At 37.5% G+C, this 18,240-nt stretch overlaps 2 protein-coding genes and 1 long non-coding RNA gene across 3 annotated transcripts in view; 1 reads left to right on the top strand and 2 right to left on the bottom strand.

Moving 5' to 3' along the window:
• The window catches only part of akap12b (A kinase (PRKA) anchor protein 12b), a 39,128-nt gene extending 36,516 nt beyond the window's left edge, over positions 1-2,612 (bottom strand). Inside the window, exon 1 of the mRNA XM_079888509.1 lies at positions 2,484-2,612. Coding sequence (XP_079744635.1) covers positions 2,484-2,594 — 111 coding nt within the window. The 5' untranslated portion in view covers positions 2,595-2,612. The remainder of the gene's footprint in view (positions 1-2,483) is intronic.
• LOC307168481 lies at positions 2,320-4,028 on the top strand. The gene is made up of 3 exons (XR_013822942.1): positions 2,320-2,397; positions 2,496-2,846; positions 3,276-4,028. It is a non-coding gene; the product is annotated as an uncharacterized lncRNA (long non-coding RNA).
• Positions 4,029-4,088: 60 nt separating this feature from the next.
• mthfd1l (methylenetetrahydrofolate dehydrogenase (NADP+ dependent) 1 like) overlaps positions 4,089-18,240 on the bottom strand; it is a 32,796-nt gene continuing 18,644 nt past the window's right edge. The window contains exons 21-28 of the mRNA XM_079888299.1: positions 15,790-15,929; positions 15,653-15,694; positions 14,745-14,845; positions 14,270-14,447; positions 13,687-13,794; positions 12,999-13,151; positions 6,972-7,096; positions 4,089-6,754 (exon numbers count right to left, since the gene is read on the bottom strand). Of these exons, the coding sequence (XP_079744425.1) occupies positions 7,007-7,096; positions 12,999-13,151; positions 13,687-13,794; positions 14,270-14,447; positions 14,745-14,845; positions 15,653-15,694; positions 15,790-15,929 (812 nt within the window). The 3' untranslated portion in view covers positions 4,089-6,754; positions 6,972-7,006. The remainder of the gene's footprint in view (positions 6,755-6,971; positions 7,097-12,998; positions 13,152-13,686; positions 13,795-14,269; positions 14,448-14,744; positions 14,846-15,652; positions 15,695-15,789; positions 15,930-18,240) is intronic.

Below are 18,240 nucleotides of genomic sequence, written 5' to 3'. Positions count from 1 at the left end.
TGTATTGCTAAAGCGCACACACACAAACACCAGACCACACCTGTTCAAGGGCCCTTATCTGATAAATAACAAACACTCGAGTTTTGCATATTCCATACCTCAAACTGGTCTTGACATGTTTCAGTCAAGATTCATATTTACCTAGAATTCAGAAAAGTCACAAAACTGGATGGGTTTAACAGGTCTTTTTGTATCTAAGGTCTTGTTTCAACAACTATGATTGTGCATACTCTATTCAAGCTCAGCTGGTGGGACAATAACAGCGACCATCATCAAGCACTTTATATAAAACTGAACAGCTGAAGAAGAAGAAGAAGAAGAATGGAATGCTGGGGAAAACAACATGCAAGGTCATTGTCTTGTTTGTACTTTGTTTGAGAGGAAAAAATACATCAAATTGTAACGGTTGTCAGGAACAAAATGTGTCCCATCACATTTCTGCACATTTCTCTCCTAAAACAATCATATCTGTTGTACAAAGTTTCATATTTAACACTGTTATGTGCTGATCTCTTCTGTAAGGAACAACTTAGAGATGTTACCTACAAAAGTTAGTAAAAGTCTTCTCAAACCTAAAACTGTACACAAGAGTTCCAGAAGGCTGTATCTAATGGTTGATGTAAAGAACATATAGACAAGCAAATATGGTGTCTGTTTCTGAATGTGTAAAATGAATACAGTGGGATCATCCCTTGAATGGCTTGGTCAATTTTCAATTTTGTTGCGTTTTAAATAATACGTGTAAACAATATGGGTTTTCATCAAGTTAATATTAGATAAAATTGTCAAAAGACTATATTAAAAATATAGTTGTAGGTACAGGACAGTCAGTTGTGGTTTTGATCATCTCTGTGTATGTGATCAAAATAATAATAACTTGAATTGTTCAACTTTCTTGATGTTCTACAGAAGAAAAAAAAAGTCAAACAGGTTTGAATTGACATGAGGGTCAGTAAATGATGACAGAATATTTATTTTTGGGTGAACTAACCCTTTTAAGACCCACTGGAGCATCTCTTTAAATAATACAAGAATGTAACGGTAGGCTACATCATAGTATAAGATGCTCATTTTCACTCCTCTGAATCTTAGTAAACCCCTGTGATTTCTTCATGCCTTCTCCTTGCTTCATTAGCCCATGTCATTTTGATACATAGCTCTTTGAAAGTAATATAACACCAAGGTGTAAGTTATGCATCCCGTGATTTCGCGCATGACAAGAAATAACAGCATTGTGCAAATTTGTGTCTCTAAATTAAGTAAGGCATCACGCAAGAGTGAAAAAGTCCCAGATTGGTTGGTTGGGGGGTGGGGGGGGGGGACTATTTTACAAGGTGGTGATTTTGTATGAACTGCTAGCCCCACCCTAACCATTAATGCACAATAAGCAGATTGTATGAAAACATATTATGTGTTTGAACGAATTAGCCACCAATTCATTAAATATGAATAGCAATGAGAGATGTTTTTTCTTGCCCCAGAATCACTCTGAGGTGGGTTTCTCTCATCAGTGAGCAGGAAATGGAAAACCCGGAGTGGACCCTAAACAGTGATCACAGAATACCTCAAGAAAGAAAGGGAAGAATTACTGTTGCTCCACTTACAACCTGTTCTATTTCTATTTGTTGCTTGGCAACTCACAAAGCCTAGAAAAAAAACTCCAAATACTAATATACACTACAAGCTAATTAGCCAAAAATTTGACTCTAGATTCTCTTTTAAACTCTAACTTCTTGTTTATAGAACTCCAAAAGTTGGCTATTACACTTGTGTCGTGTGGTGATAAATATCAGGATGACTTCGATTGACCTGCATCCTCATGATGTTACTATTCAGTATGACAACACTACTGCTTTTGAATAATATATTTAAAGGCAGAATTGCTTGAATGATAATTTTAGTATGATGTCAAACAAATAACTTATTCAACCACCGACCAAAGAGCCACACTATGAGAGACCCACTATGTCATAAAATATTGAGAACATTCACCTTCATCATGAGGAATTGGGAACAAGATAGAAATGCATTTATATCTCAATTTTCTTTTTCCTGACGAAAGCTGATATTGTTGTCTTCGGAAAAAAAAGAAAAAGAAAAAAAATAAATAAAATAAATGAAAATATCGCACCGCTGCTGTAGCTAATAACAAGTGGAGTCAGTCTGACTTCCTCAATACTGCATATCTACTCATTCAACTTAAAATAAAACTTAAAGAACATGCATAAGCAAACAGGTCTTAACGTTTTCTCAATAGGCCTTCTACCTGCTAAGCCGAATCACACAAACGCAGTCCCAGCTAGCTGTCAGGAGGTATCAGGTGTTTACATAAAGCAAAGCTCGATAACTAGCTGCGCCACGCATCTGACTCAAGGGGTCCCGAACGGGGATACTTAGGTGAGCATGTTCAGCGATTTACCCCTCTTTTATCCCCACACACGTCATCTCATAACGATAATATTTCTTTTCAAGCGGAATGTTACCTTGCCATCTAGGGTTTCTCCATCCTGAGCGTCGCTGAGCTCCGCGCTGATGTCCTCTGGCGCATCTTCAGGGCTCTTCGCGTCCCGCTGCACGGATGGTGTCGCTCCCATGATGAATAACGTCGCTGTTTCTCCACTCTCAGGAAAATAATGAGCGTTCAAAAGGAAGTAGGTATCCAACAGCCCGTGTAAATGCGCCCTGCAGTCCGTCCCGAGGGTTGTCTGCTTTGGAAAGTGTTGAAACGGGTCTGTAGGTTCACTTTTAGGAGCCCTCCTCCCATCAGTATCACATGGAGAGCAGCCAGACACGCCTTACAGCATCAAACCAGAGTGAGACCTGGGACTGTAACACCATTTAGAAAGGTACTATATGGCTACCAACCTCTTAGGCAGCCTAAAAGATGACATTTTTAGGGACAAAATACAATTCTGAGATAAGTAGCCTTCATTTCAGTAGCGTTATAGTTTGATTTGTAATCATGTTATTGAATGCTAAATTACAGAACTAGTATTATCAGAATTTTCTCGTTTAATTATAATACACAGGTATAAAATGTCTGTTGGTGTTACAACTTACATTTTATTCGTTATAACTTGGTACTGTCTTACAACACTAACATTTGAGGACAAAAAGGCTCATTATAAACTACACTGGCATTTATATTTCTCATGAAATTGTACAGAAGTTTTTTATTAAAAGTATGCCGAAATATATTTTTTTCAATGGCATGCAGCTGCAATTATAAAAAAAATGTATTAAAATTTAAGCTTCTGTTCTGGTTTTATTTACAGACAGTGGGAATGTCAACATTGGGTGCCGGATGGGCCTCCACAGAAAAACAGGCCTATGGAACGTGTCCCACAGGAAATCCCGAATTAAGAGGGCACTAGTTTACGTCCACATCGTGCATGCATCTAAACCAACCATGCAGTGAGGTTTCTCTCTGTCTCTGCTTTAATTGCGTATTTGGCTGTGCTCCAATGCATGTTGTTTAGAATCTTTAAATGTGTAAATTACTCTTGCGAATCACAACCGAGTTTGCACAAGCCACTTTGCTGTGGTGTGATACACTGGCTCCATGTTCAGAGAAATAAACAACACCCAGGGTTAAGATTAAAATGACTAGACTTTGTATTAAAATACATAATGCATTGTTTTCTTAAGTATATGAAGGATCAGGCTGGGTCATTTGATTATATGTTTATGTTATGCAAAGACCATTCCTGTGGATGCCTATGTTATGTGCGAAAGTTTGGTCATTGTTAAAGAATAACTTAGCTCCTAAGAAATACCCAGCTCCTATTTAGAGGCAGTAGTTTGTGGTGGATAAGTGGTGTGTTTTGAACACATAGTTATATGACCTGTATTGCAAATCAGAGAGCGCCTTCATAATCTTTTTTTATCCTTAAAACAATATTCTCTTATTACGTAGAGCAGTGCTTTACGTGCATTAAACATTTTGTGGGTTATGAACTCAAAGTAATTTGATAAAGACTGTATCAAAATGCTTGCACACACTAACTAAATTAAATAACACTGACTTTACCCAATGTGAGTCCTCGCACATACTTAATTGATGCTTAATCGCACAAGTTTAATTGATTCATAATTTTAATGTTCAGGACCACGGTGTAGAAAGAGGCCCAATATGTAACAAGCTTAAAACCAAAGTAAAGCCGTTAGAATTGTTAATAAATAATGAGTAATTTGCCTTGTAGCTGATGCTTTTATAAAGACACTTACAGTAGCTTACATTTTACAAACAGTGACAGACCCACTTGAACAACCTGAGGTTGAGTCCAGAGGGTTAAATGACTTGCATAAACTGAGGGTGGAAAACAAACTGTAACAGCATGTAAAATAAAACTCAGAGGTTGCTAAACATGGCTGCAATTGTGAGTCGCATCTGCAGTATATAGCATGATTTAGCATCTCTCCAACAAGGGAATTTGTTTTGTTGAGAAAAATAAAAAAGAAGCCGCCAAAATGTTGGTGCCTGAATTCCCAATGGCTTTGTCTAAATGTCAAAAGAACAGCCTTAATTGAATCAGCATCTCTGTGACCCATAAAAACAACTTAACCAAATTGAAACAATGACTGATTTGAGATGCTTGACATAGGCAGAAACTTTAATAACTCCCTCTCAAATGATTGACGTGAAAGACTACAGCTAATTCAGATAGTTCACTATTAGCTAACAAGCTGATGCTGTATAATAACTGTGAAAGCGCACAGAATGTTAATATAAGCTACTTTTCAAACGTTTGGGGTGGGTAAGCTTTTTATTATTCAGCAAGGATGCAACTTGAAAAAGTGACAGTAAAGCTATTTGATACACGATTTTCGAATAAATGCTGCTCTGTTAAAACGTTCTAATAATCAAAGAATGTATCACAGTTTCCACAGAAATGTTAAGCAGCACAACTGTTTTCAACATTAGAGAAAAGTTTTTTGAGCACCAAATCACAAACGATTTCTGAAGGATCATACTCTGACTGGAGTAATGGCTGTTGAACGATCAGTTTTCCCATCACAGAAATAAATTACATTTTAAAATAGAAAAATAGAAAACATTTGAAATATTTCATGACATTTTACTATATTTTTGATCAAATTTTGGTGAGCATAAGAGACTTCTTACAAAAACATTAAAAAAATCGTACTAACCAGAAACTTTTTAACAGTGGTGTATAGGGTGAAATGCATTAAATGAGCAAGAACAGCTCCATATTGGGCGCCCTACAAAAGATCAAAATGGCAGCAGTCACTGGCAGCAACAGGAACCTATTCATCAGAGATCCCACCAATCTCAAATATGCAAAATAATAAAATAATGACTTCCCCTTTTTACAGCACACACAAACACACAATTTTTACGTCATGAAAATGGAACAATAACACTACTGGACTGCTATTTTGGGTACCAACAAAAACTCCATTGGTTGTCCTCTGTGGGGCAAGAGATTACAGGTTTTTGTGTGTGTGTGAGTATTTGAGTAAATGTCAAGCTGAGTTGGTCAGCTAATTATGGGTGTCTTAAAGAGAAGCAAAAGGCCTCTCATTGAGAGGGGTATGAATGAGTACTGCTGCCCTCACAGGGTGTCTCTGATTGGACATTGTCCTGTAGAGGCACAAGAATTGAAAGACTGGGTGGGGGCCAGTCGTCTGCTACTGTTCGATACATCACCCTAATAAAAGACCAAGGAATCTAATCTGAAGGAATTTCACCTTTGTGGACCAACAGTCTAACTTCACAATATGGATTAGCGATTCATTAACTCACTCACGCATGTGCACACATCACTAATGCATTCTCTCACAGACACATAATGAATGTGTCAAACTTTTTTTTAAAGTGGCATATTGATAAAAAATGATATTGTTCACAATCCATTTCAAAGGATTTACACCGAAATACGGTTTTATTTTTTTCTGGCCAGTCATCTTGTTTTCTGACTGCCTTTTTCATTGTAGAATCTATCATCACTGTAAAAATACAGGGTTTGAAGCATACACAACTATTGCAACAGTTAATGGAATTCTTCTCTCTACTCACGTAGCACACTGTAGTTTAAGACTCAGAATAACAGATAACGGTGGAATGTCTAAAACAAGATTTTCTGGCATGTACTCACATGCATGCTGAAAAGGTGCGTAGACAGGTAGACTGAAGTGTGTATGTAACACTTAATCATTTATAACAAAGAGAGAGAGAGATAGAACAGGTGTCAAACAAACCACTAACACCACCTATAATTTTGTTTTGTGTAGTGTCTAAATAAAAGCTCCTCAGACATCAGATTCATGGCATATTTGGCTGTAACAAACATCTGAAACTGATACAAATTATTTACTGTTCCAAATGGAGAATGCTAACAGTGTTCAAATAAAAAATAATATAAATGGAGTTCGCTTGAATACTGTTACCATATTCCATAAGTAACCTGAAACAAATCAAACAGAAATATTGAAGCATTAGGAGTTTTAAGCTGCATGGAATGAGTTAAAAAGCTTTTGTGCGTCATTAAATTGTAAACACTAAAACACTATGTAAACAAATGCTTACAGAAAAAAAAAAAAAAAAGTAAAGCTTAAAACTCTAAACAAACAGTTAAAAGTTAATTTAAATGAAAACCTGCTAAATACAAAATTCATAAAAGGAAGCTATTATTGTAGAGTTGAAGCCTCAGTGGTTTCATTTGTAGAAGGCAGTGGATGAGCTGTAATCATTGCCATATCAACGGCGGCCTACACGGACAGTGAGGAACACCTGAGAATGGAGGAAAGAAAGAGAGGACAAAAAAATTAGGAGAGATAGTTTTGTACATTAAATCAAATCTGATCTTTTTGGGGTGTGGCATGAGCAAAGTCATTGTTGACACACATAGTTGTGTTCTTAGCTGAACACAACTAACATATAGCTGCTTTGAAACAATCTATGTGGTTAAAAGCGCTATATAAATGAAGTTGACTTGACTTATTCTTACTGGTCAAGTGCATGTATGGGACAGAAGAAATGTCCTCAGAAGAGTCCTTTTATCTCCTCCGTCACAGGATCAAGGTCAATGTCATAGAAACAGGGTCTAGTAGGCAAGCCTGGCATGGTGCTCATCTGAAAGAAATGTACAAGACAAGAAAACATTTTGATAGGCAACAAATCTTTTTTTGTCTGGTATATATATATAAAAAAAAAAAAAACACTGAACAAAAGACATTCATAGTTTGTTTTTGTGAAATGCATGTTTGCATTATTCTTTATTGGCTTTAGATTCACTCAGGATGGTGGTAGGCAAAAAACCAAAAAACCTTGCACGTGACTTTCTAACTTTTACATGGATATTGGGACATGCGATAAGTACAAGTTTACAAAAGAAATAACAGTTTAACAACTAATTGCAAATATGGAAGCACTTGGATTTGTGCCGAATGAGGGGTACGTGCAGGCCTGCATTAAGAACACATAGGGCCCTGGAGCTATAGCAAACCCAAGGGCCCCCTTCATAGCACATATCTCCATCTTGGTGCCAAAACAAACATTTTCTACTGCAGAAATAATTATTTTTTTAAAAGTCATATCTTTGTATTATTTATCAGTGTATTGTATCTCCATATACATTTTTAAAAAATTCCAGGCTACAATACAATACAAATTTTATTTCTATAGCAGATTTAAAACTACAGCAGTTGACCTTTCCAGCATCATTAATACTACAAAGACAATTACAGTCACACAAACAAAATTAAATCCTGTTCACTATAATCAGTTCTAAAAGCTATACTTAAGCTACAACATATTAAAAGCATAAATGGATTAAAGTCCCCCTGTAGTCAAATTTTTTATACCTTAAAACTCATTTTTGATCACCAAAATCGCATATTTAAACATTTTAACTGTAAAAAATAAAATAAATAAATAAATAATAATAATATATAATAATGTAATAATAATGTAACTCTACACCCTTGCTACATTTAGTATAAACTGTTTAATGAATATGCAAATGAGCCCCGCCTCCACTCACTCTCAGATCAGAATGGTAATGCATTTTTTGTATCGCTATCTACAACGTTGGACACATAACGGTAATTAATATGATTAGCCTTTGGCTTGACTATGATACCAAACAGCTAATAATGTGTTGCTAATGTTACACGAACCATGTTCCTGTTCGCCATCTTAGACTGCCTTCTAAAAATCAGTATCCTTAGAAACGCTTTGAACAACTTAGATCGTCAGTGGAGATACATATAGTTCATCATAACATTGTAATATACATCATACACATTATTCACCTGCTATATTGCTAAATGTACCTGATTTTTCATAGAAACTGAAAAATATACTGGGATAACCTGGCTTCTCTTGAGACTCCCCTGCGTCGCAGCATTGTAATGATGGTTACAAGGTTACAAGCTAGTTTGTGACATAAGAAACACCAGCGATTTCAAACCACGATTTTGAGATTGTCTTAAAGTATATTAAAAACACCACATAGATGACGTTAAAAACTTGATTTTCACCATAGGGGGGTCTTTAACACAAAATATGAGGACAAAGCAAACTGGTTTCCAGAAACAGCAACAACTTTTGCACATATGACTGCCTTAAGGAGTTTACTTTAAATAGTTTTATCATTAGAGTGTCTTCTTTCTGCCCCTAGAAGAGGAGAATAATCAGGGCTGGACTGTGGATAAAAGTGAATTGCACCTGGCAGCGTCTCTCTACTAATAGTGAAGCTGTAGATTTTAGTTACTAAGAAATATATGCTAGAACTTTTCAGTTTCTATGCTATTTTATTGATAAATCACAGAACAGTTACAATACATTTCTTTTACAAAAATTTCATTTTAAGCGGATGATAAGATCGCTCTTCCAACCTTCATCAGTGACTTTGCAATATCGGGGAAAATATGAAGGCATTAAAGACAAGAGAGAGGGGCTGCTCGTTTACACCAGCAAAGTGCAGAGTAGGTATATACATTTATCTTTGTTGGGATTTATCAATTTGCAACAAGAATATTTCATACTCATTAGTCATGTTTAGGCCTTTATTTTGAAATAGACATGAAAAATCATGAAAAATTGGTAGAAACCTCTAGAGTTTGTTTCATGCCAAGAGTTCAAAAGATAACACCAATTAAATTTTATGAGAAAAAAGGTCTGAAAATTTTTTAAATATAAAGAAAAATATTATGGATTCTCGATTTGTGATGCGGCTGCGAGCTATAACGCACATATGTGCTCCTTTTATGCGTTTATTAGAGGTTGAATTCAAATCTAATACTGCCAAACCACCCATACTAAGGGGTTAAGGGGTGACAGATAAGGGGTTAACTACTTCAAAAACATTACCACTTTGTTGTAGCTTTTTAACATGCTGTCGGAGCTATTTTATTAATAAATATGTTAGCAGCATTGACAAGTTTCTGTGCTCCTGAATGGTTGCAATTGCAAAACCGCCAGTGGTCAGTCCTTTACCACCTTGGTGATAAAAAATTGCCACCGTCACAGCCCTAATTCATTCTCAAAGAAGAGTTCGTTTTTAAAAAAAGTTCAAGCATGTTTAAACCACATTGCTAAAAACCTATTCTAGGCAAATCTTGTTACTGTACCTCCAAATGACTTTACTAGACTAGCAGACAAATCTAAACTACAAACAGAAGCTAATGCTGGAAACCGTAAAACCAAAACTTCAAATCATTTAATGAATTAAAGAGACAATTGTGGTTCTTAGAAGACCCGGATTTTGTCCTGCTTTTGAAACTGATGTGTCTTACTACTGTAATAAAACATGAAGATGCACAATCATCTTAATGTTTTAGTATATATATTTATATTAAAAAAGATTTTTGATCCAGATGTCCCAAACAACAAAATCTGAAGCCAGGGGTCAAACCATTAAAGAAAAAAGAAAAAACATCTTTTAAAATACCACAGATTAAAATCAAGTGACTGGAATTATCTTAATTAAATTATCATTAAAAACAGTCCAAAACAGAAAAAGACAGAGGAAACAGTACATCGTTTATCTGGCAATTTTACCTTGCCCAGAGAATGAAAACTGTAAAACTCTCAGATATAAGATCCTGCTACACTCAATTCCAAACTGCCATGGACAATATAAATATGAAATACTTCACCTCTGATTCCTCATGACTGATTAACCTTTGTTTTCTGTGGTTATGTGCACTTCAGAGGATGAAGGTAGACATTATCCACCCCAACCAAGAACACTGAACCAAAGCAACACTGTCTCAACAAATTCACTTACAAAGTCAACCCCTTGGCTGTGTGGTTTTGATATGTCATTGTGCCAAAAACAAGAGATTGCATTATTGGCCTGAATACAAATCTGCACATAAAATTCAGTATTGTTTGTTTTTTCCATTAGGTTTAGGTGTTCACTTTGTGTCCAGTCATCTAAACATTGCTACACAAATAAACAAAAAAATACAGATGCCATTATAAATTAAGCACAGAAATCCCCACAATTATTCCCATACACAATACTCAATGTAGTAACTGTTCAAGAACAACTAACCATGTTTCCCTTACCGCAGACCATTGTGTCTGTAAATAGTTTTTACTGAACATGCTCATTGCTCCATTCTGCTATTGATGTGTTCATGTCAGCGTGTTGGCCAGGTTGCCAAAACACCATAAGCCTTCCAGCAGTATCATCAGGAATTCATTGTGCAGCTTACAGCAGACACGGTTTTGGGCAATAAATTTCCTGAGCTGAATGGAAGCTAAGATCCGCTGAGTCTCATTGTTCTCTGGCTGACCCCTCCCTCACATATCTGGTGCATGACATCAGTCACTTCCTCCTGTAAGCCCCCATGCCTGCTTTGTCCCTCAGGGGCCAGCATTGAAAGTAACAGCAGACTAACACACACCTGTCTGTAGCCTGAGCCACACAGAAATGACTGGAATAGATATGGCTTTCCTGTATAATGATTACATGCCATTTAAAATCTAAGTTGTACCTAAGCTATGATTGAAAGACAGGGAGCATGTGTTCATTAAAAAACACAACATTTTTAATAGTATCACTGTAAAAAGAGCTAAAAAGGGGAAGAAAACAAAGGAGGAGATGGAGAAGAAGACAACGAGAAGAGGAAGATGAAGAGAAGGAAGGAAGGAGAAAGAGGTGAAGAAGACTGAGAAGAAGACGAGGAGGAGGAGGAGGAGAAACTCCATTTCACATCAGACTTTCTTGGAGTTGGTGGTAAAGGAAATATTTAGCACAATGTCCAAGCAAAACAGGACACTCTGTCATTTCCTCTTTCAGAAATGCAAGCACTCATTGCTGTGATCGGCGAACTTCATTGCACCATATCCACACTCTCCACCACAGCATGTGTAATGTGTTTTGATGCCCGAGATGGCCAGTGTTGTAATAGAGCCCATATATATTTCAGCCAGATCCAGAGGCATAGGATAACAATTGCAACAGTTTGTTTCAGTGGGTAAGTGCTCACACTAGCTCAACTCTATTATCTGTATATACTTCTAAAATGCATGTCAAGAACATAAGACTCCATTGTGAAATGAGAAGAACAAACAAACGTTCATGCACATCGTTAAAAAAAACTTCAGGCATGTCCTGGCGCTTCATTAGGGTGGGGAAAAAATAATCATATATTTAAACTGAGGAGTTTGTTTTGAGGTACGAAACTTGCAGTAACCTCTATATATCAATGATATAGAAGCAGAAGATAAAAACGATAATAAAGCAGAACAGCAGATATAGAGATGATGAAATTATTACACTGAAGTTCAAAGCATTGGCAGCAAATTCTGAGAGGGGTTGAAGGTGAGAGGTCATGAGTGCTGGCCGTGTGTCCCGCAGCAGGCCCATGGAGATGAAAGGGGACAGAGCGGTGGTCAGACCGGAGGGGCTGGGTCACAGTCACCCATCTCCCAGCAAGCCACGCTGCAGACACCTCACCCTGACCCTGATCCCACATCGTAGCCAAGACCTCACTCTCAACCCGGAAATGAGCTTCCTTTTCCTAAGCCTCACCCGGCCCACAAAACACACAATGACAAAAAGATACAAAAATGCTGGCTCAATCAAACTAGGCCACTATTAAAGGAAACTTTAGCAAGAGGAAGGGCTAGAGCCAATTAATAACAAAGCATGAACAGTGGACAAACATATTGTTATTTATATTAAAAACTAGTGAAATTAAGCAGCGTCACCAAATTGAAATCGCAAAACAATGACAGTTTTCAGGGTTCCTCAAACTCCTCAGGTCCACCACTGGTTGGCCAAAATGGGTCACAAAGCAAAATCCAGCTGGTCAGGATGCTCAAACTGAGCATCACCACATGATATCATCAAATCAAAATAATCAAACTTCTAACCTTTTTTTAAACAGTGAAACCAACAGATTTTTTTTTGCATGCATGCATGCATGTATATAAATGATTTTAATTTATAGCTTTAAAAATTTTTAAATTCCAAGGATGGAGTATCTTAATAAAAACCCACAAAGATGCACACACATAAGGCAAGCATGGGTCATTTAAAAGTTGACCACACATGCTCTAAGGGTTGTTTTTAGAAGGCTGATTCACAGGTTTCATCATGAATCCGAAGTGGGAATCCAATAGACTTCTCATTATTAAAAACGGCCTTGACCAAACATTGTCAGGAATTCAGACAGAGATATACCTGCCTTAGGCCAGGCAATATTGTTTTTTAGAGAGCAAAAACATGAAGGCAGAGGAATTTGGCATGAGTGCTGTTTTTAAAAGTCCCAAAGAGGTCATAGATCATTGGTTCAATCGTAATCCTGGATCCTATTAGTTATTGAAACATCCAGTTACTTACCAGCAAAGGAAGTAATAAAAGAACAAACTATGAAGAGGTAGTGGATGGATTTAAAGCCATCAAAAGATTTAAAGCCATCAAATATATTTGGAAGGAAAGTGTAGACATGCAGACAGAATGGAAAAGAAAGAACAAGGTGAGAGTTTCCATCAGATTTCAAGGATAATCACTTACAGTTCCAACTAAAGGGTAGATAAACCCTGCCCCAATGCTGGCACGGACATCTCTGATGGGCAGGATAAAACCGGTAGGAACACCTTTTTTCTCAGGCATGTGAGAGAGAGACAGGTGGGTCTTGGCCATGCAGATAGGAAGAGCACCAAAACCCTGTGAGAGATTTACAGACAGTTAATACCCACATAAGACATGCACAACATCAGCTCTGGGCGCTTGACATCCGTTAACTGTTATGTTGAGAGATGCACCCATTGGGCCAAGATTATCTAACCATTTAATATCAATGAGCACACAGCTCAAGAAACATATTTGCAACCAATATAAAACATCAGATGATGCAAGAAAAATTGTGAAAACGTTAAACAAATTTTCTATTTTTTTTTCATTAGACACATCCTTGTCCTCGAAAATATGAAACTTGAGTAGCAAAGAGTTGGTCAATTTCCATGAATCAGCTATCAGTTTCAATAAATACATTCAAAACTATCTGTTTGCATAAAAATTATATAAATATTGTAGTTTATAACTATGTACTGTTATATTGATGCATATAACTAAAAAAATGATAAAATGGAGATAAACATTGAACATTAAAAGTTTGAAAATATTTATAAAAAAACAAGCTCAAATATCAAAACTGTTTGTGCATTTGTAAAGTTAAGTGGCAATGTACAGCCCTTCTCACCTGTTGACTGTAGTAGTCTATTTTAGCTTGAGCCTCAGGTGAAAGCTCAATGTCATCAGCACCATAAACCTTTTGTGCAATTGTCCGAATTTTCTCTACAATAGGATCCTGTAAAAAGAAAAAAAGACCATAATAATTACTTAACAGATCAAGGGAGTAAAAAGAGTAGGAGTGTGGGGGGAGATAAAAAAGTATTGGTGTTTGAATTATTATTATTATTTTTAATTATCAGCTCTAAAATGTGGCTTCTGCCTATCTGGCGGTCATAAATCCCCAGTCAGTTCTCCATGTAGACGATTGGGATAGCAAGCGCCCAGACCTCTAATAGGATAATAGAGGGCAGCCAGAGCCAAGAGCAGAGATTACCGTGCCTTTCATAGCATCACTTAATCAAAGTCACAACCTCCAAACTCACTAAGGTTAACTCAAACCAGCTGACCTTTAGATACAATCATATTTAAACCACCCATCAGAATCAATTTGCTCTGTCTTTGAGGAGATTCGGTTTTACTTATTTTAATAATGTTTTATTAATGTTCAACTGTTGTTGTTTTTTTACACAAATAATCGCAACTGGCCCCACCTGCAGATTGTACAGGAGTTGAAAACGGCTCTCCTGAGATGCAACTTCCTTCACAGCATGTGCCAGCTCCACAGAGCCCCGCCCACCTCTGGACCAATGATGACAGGGAACAGCAGCTGAGGCCCCAGAACCCTCTGCGATGCGACACACCAAGTCGATCTCTGCTTGAGTGTCAGTCCTTCAAAGAAAGCGAAATGTCATGGGATCTGATAAGGCAAATCAAAATGGCTAAATATTCATCAAAAAGTGTGGGCTTCCAGACATACTGGAAAGGCACGTTTAAGTGCAAAAAGGCTAAATTAGGACACCATCTGTGGCTGTTTTTGATCAGAGCACTTTGTTTAACTATTGATACTCTGCTTTGCGTCAGCCATGGCTGTTTTCTAATGGTTTAATGCACCATATTTTTTAAACATCATGTTTTAGAAGAAAATGCATGCTGGAGAATGAGTTTTTGTAATGGACCAATCCTTACTTGAAGACATTCAGAGCAACAACCACCGGAACTCCAAAGAGATGAGCGATCTGAATCTGCTTTTTTAAGTTACTGCAGCCATCTGCAACCAGCTGCAAATTCTGATGAAAAAAGTAAACAGACAATACATTTGTTAAAAAGAAAACAAAATGAAGAAATGTCTGTAATTAATTATAATTAACATTTAATTCACAAGATTTACAATAAGTGCATTTTAGAGAAATGAAATAGACAAAATTGGAAAGCATTAAAATCTTAGTTGGATCTGAATGATTCATCAGGATCTTCATGAAAGGATGAGTCAGTTAGAGAACGCCATCCAACCAGCTTAGCTTTCAGAGGAAAATTGTTGCTCATGGAGCAGAACCAGTCTCAGAACCAGTCTCAGGCTCAGGAGACATGCTTTGGTGCTTTCTGTTTCTCATTACAGAACCACACAATTAGCTTAAGCACTTGAGTTATTTTCTCAGCTGGGTTTCTTTAGAGAGACTGATGAAAAGCAGGTACGGCGTTTCTTAGACTACAACTCCCATTACGCCTCTGTGTCTCTAGCTTCAACAACACAGATTGTGTTTACCCTGTTAATTGAATAACACAAACCACATTAGGGAAGAAGAGGGGAGCTGGAGAGGGTGGAGGAGATGTGCTCTGGGCCTTTGCTCAAACGAGGTGGGGCAAACCCTCATTCATTTACTCCCCTTCCTCCTTCCAACCCTCTTTATTTTCATCCTGCCTTTGGGGAGCAATATCGCCACTTATTGTTGGAGTAGGATAGTACATAAGTTGTGTTAAAAAGAAAGAAAAAAATGTGTTCAAAACATCTTGTTCTTACTAAAATGAAATCACTAAATCATTAGACTTACAAATATAATAATTTGAAGCAAGATTGGGAGATAAACATGGCTTACCTCATTAATATATTCTTTAGGCAGTGGTACACCAGCTGTGACCTTTAAAAATATACAGTATATACAGACAATTGTAAATATATCAAATATATTTTTAACGCATATAAAGGGACATGTGATTGTGCACACACACTTACATTTGGTCCACCTCCATGCATCTTCAGAGCTCGTACAGTTGCTACCAGCACCACCACATCAGGCCTCAGCCCAGACGTCCGACACTTAATGTTGAAGAACTTTTCCATGCCAATGTCCGCACCAAAGCCAGCCTCCGTCACTGAGCAGGGAAGGAGCAGGAAATTAAACAATATTGAGAGCATTTATAAATAAGACATTGATAGAAAAACTGCTCTGTTGTGCTAGATACTGATGTAAACAAACATTCTGCATCTACTTTATTATTACTGAGCCAGATAAGAGCACAACACTCACACGTACACATGAAAGCAACCTACAATTATGTAATAATCTAATTGTCCCCACATTCCAGGAAGAGTTATTGCCATTCATTATAATAAGGATATAATTACAACCATTTTAAGAGTGAGCATGTAAGTGCTCCACATGTGTAACTGCCATCATGAGTGAGTGATCAATGCCACATTTTCACAAGTGCTGGCAATGGTGTACAGCACATGAGCATCACAAACTGTTTTGATGAGATGATTTCAACTCCACTGTATTTTCCTTTCCTCTGCATACCACTTTTGTTCTTTTGTGTGTGAGAGACATCTACTGTTTGGGTTTGAACAGGTCAGTATTAATGTGTGTATGTGCCAATGAACAGTAAGCATGTGTGGAGTCTTTCCACGCATCCATTTTTCCCAGAACTCTGCAAGCTTCCTGTGCTACTTCCCAGGCCTTTGGAGCAGGAGGGAATGGGAAGGGTAATGTTGTTATTTCCACCAGAGAGGTCTGGCATATTTTCTGAGGCTCTGCGTGTGTGTGTGTGTGTGTGTGTGTGTGTGTGTGTGTGTGTGTGTGTGTGTGTGTGTGTGTGTGTGTGTGTGTGTGTGTGTCTGTGTATATACAGCTATCTTTGTGAGGACCAGTTTGAGATTTAGACCATCGGAGGACAAAGAGAGAAAAGTGAGGACATTTTAGCCAATCCTTACTTTCTGATAAAAAAAATTAACGGAATCAGAGCGTTATCCTGGAGACCGCGCTCATGACCTTGGCATAAGAAAGTAAACCACCTCCTATATGTGCTCCCTATAAACGAGTGCACATCACCCGGCCTCAGGTCATCCATACACCAGTCAGGCACAGATTTACAGCCATCCCGGGTCTGAGAGAGAATGTAAGGTGGGAGTATGTTATCGGCCTTCAGGAACTTGCAGAGAATTCGGAATTATCAGCACATCTATCAGTCTGAGGTCTGAGCGTGATCAGTTTAGTTTGGGTAGAATAAAGGTTACTACCATGCCACTCTGGTATTTCTGAGCACTGCGGTGGTTTTCCTGTGAAGCAGATCTGTTGTGTATAATCAGCTGATATAGGCAACGTCCTCCCTCTCACCCACAGCAAAAACACTACATACCACACATACCTTGGCTTCAGGTAACGCATACACATGTCCCCCTCCTTCACTAACATTTGGCAAAAGTCAACAAACTCCCAGCATTCCAGCTGTTTGTTGATGCTGACGCTCCAAGTCCAATATGGACTTCTTTGAATGTAACAAACGAGAGAGGTCCAAGTTTCTTGTCTTTCGCAATACAGTAAATCAAACAATTCATTTTCTTACTGTCCTCTCTGGGGGTTGGGGTGTGGGGGGTCTATAAAACAACTAGGGTTGCACGATTTGGGGGGGGGGGGGGGGGGGGGTGTTCTAGAACTTCTAATTGCGATTTTTTTAATAAAAATGTCAATTGTTTAAAAAAAAAAATCTTCAGGATTGCTGTGCTTGTTTGAAGAGCTGCACAATTTGGCCAGAAACTGTGCGATTATATTATTAATAATACTAATAAATGTTGTAGTAGTAGTAGTAGTAGTAGTAGATTGATTATTATTATTATTAATAATAATTAAATATATTCTAATAGAAATATTACTATTGTGATATTTCACTGTAAAATAAAAATTGTGTTATTTTACTGTACAACTGCAAAATGACAATGCTAATATTTCCCACGGTCTTAATTTCTTCATTTTCAAACATTAAACCATCATTTTAAAGAAAACCGCAGGGAGCCCTTAAAGCTTCTCTTTTTTGTAAACAGCCAGTTTAAGATTGAGAAGATGGTTGCCGCATGCTGTGTTCCCAAATGCATGTTATAAGTTACCCAAATTCAGATGCGGAGATGGAGTGGAGCAACATTTAATGTGAACCAAGCTGCTCTGAGATGCTTAAAAAACGTACGCACGTAATAACACGGTGCCGCGCTTCACTCCGAAACACACAGCCCATATATTTAATTAATTAAATCGCAGCCTTTGCTATTTGATCATCACACTAAGCCATATTCGCAATTTCAGTTTCTGTATTTCAAGTAATCGCCTAAAAGTTCCCTTTCAAAAGAATTTACTATTTACACGCTGGCAGAAAAAGTATCTCAAATTCCAGAGGCTGTAACTCAACACAGCTC

Source organism: Squalius cephalus (assembly GCF_949319135.1).
Source record: "Squalius cephalus genome assembly, chromosome: 12".
Classification (NCBI taxonomy): domain Eukaryota; kingdom Metazoa; phylum Chordata; class Actinopteri; order Cypriniformes; family Leuciscidae; genus Squalius; species Squalius cephalus.
Note: the sequence above shows the minus strand (reverse complement) of the source record. Positions and strands in the feature narration are given on the sequence as shown.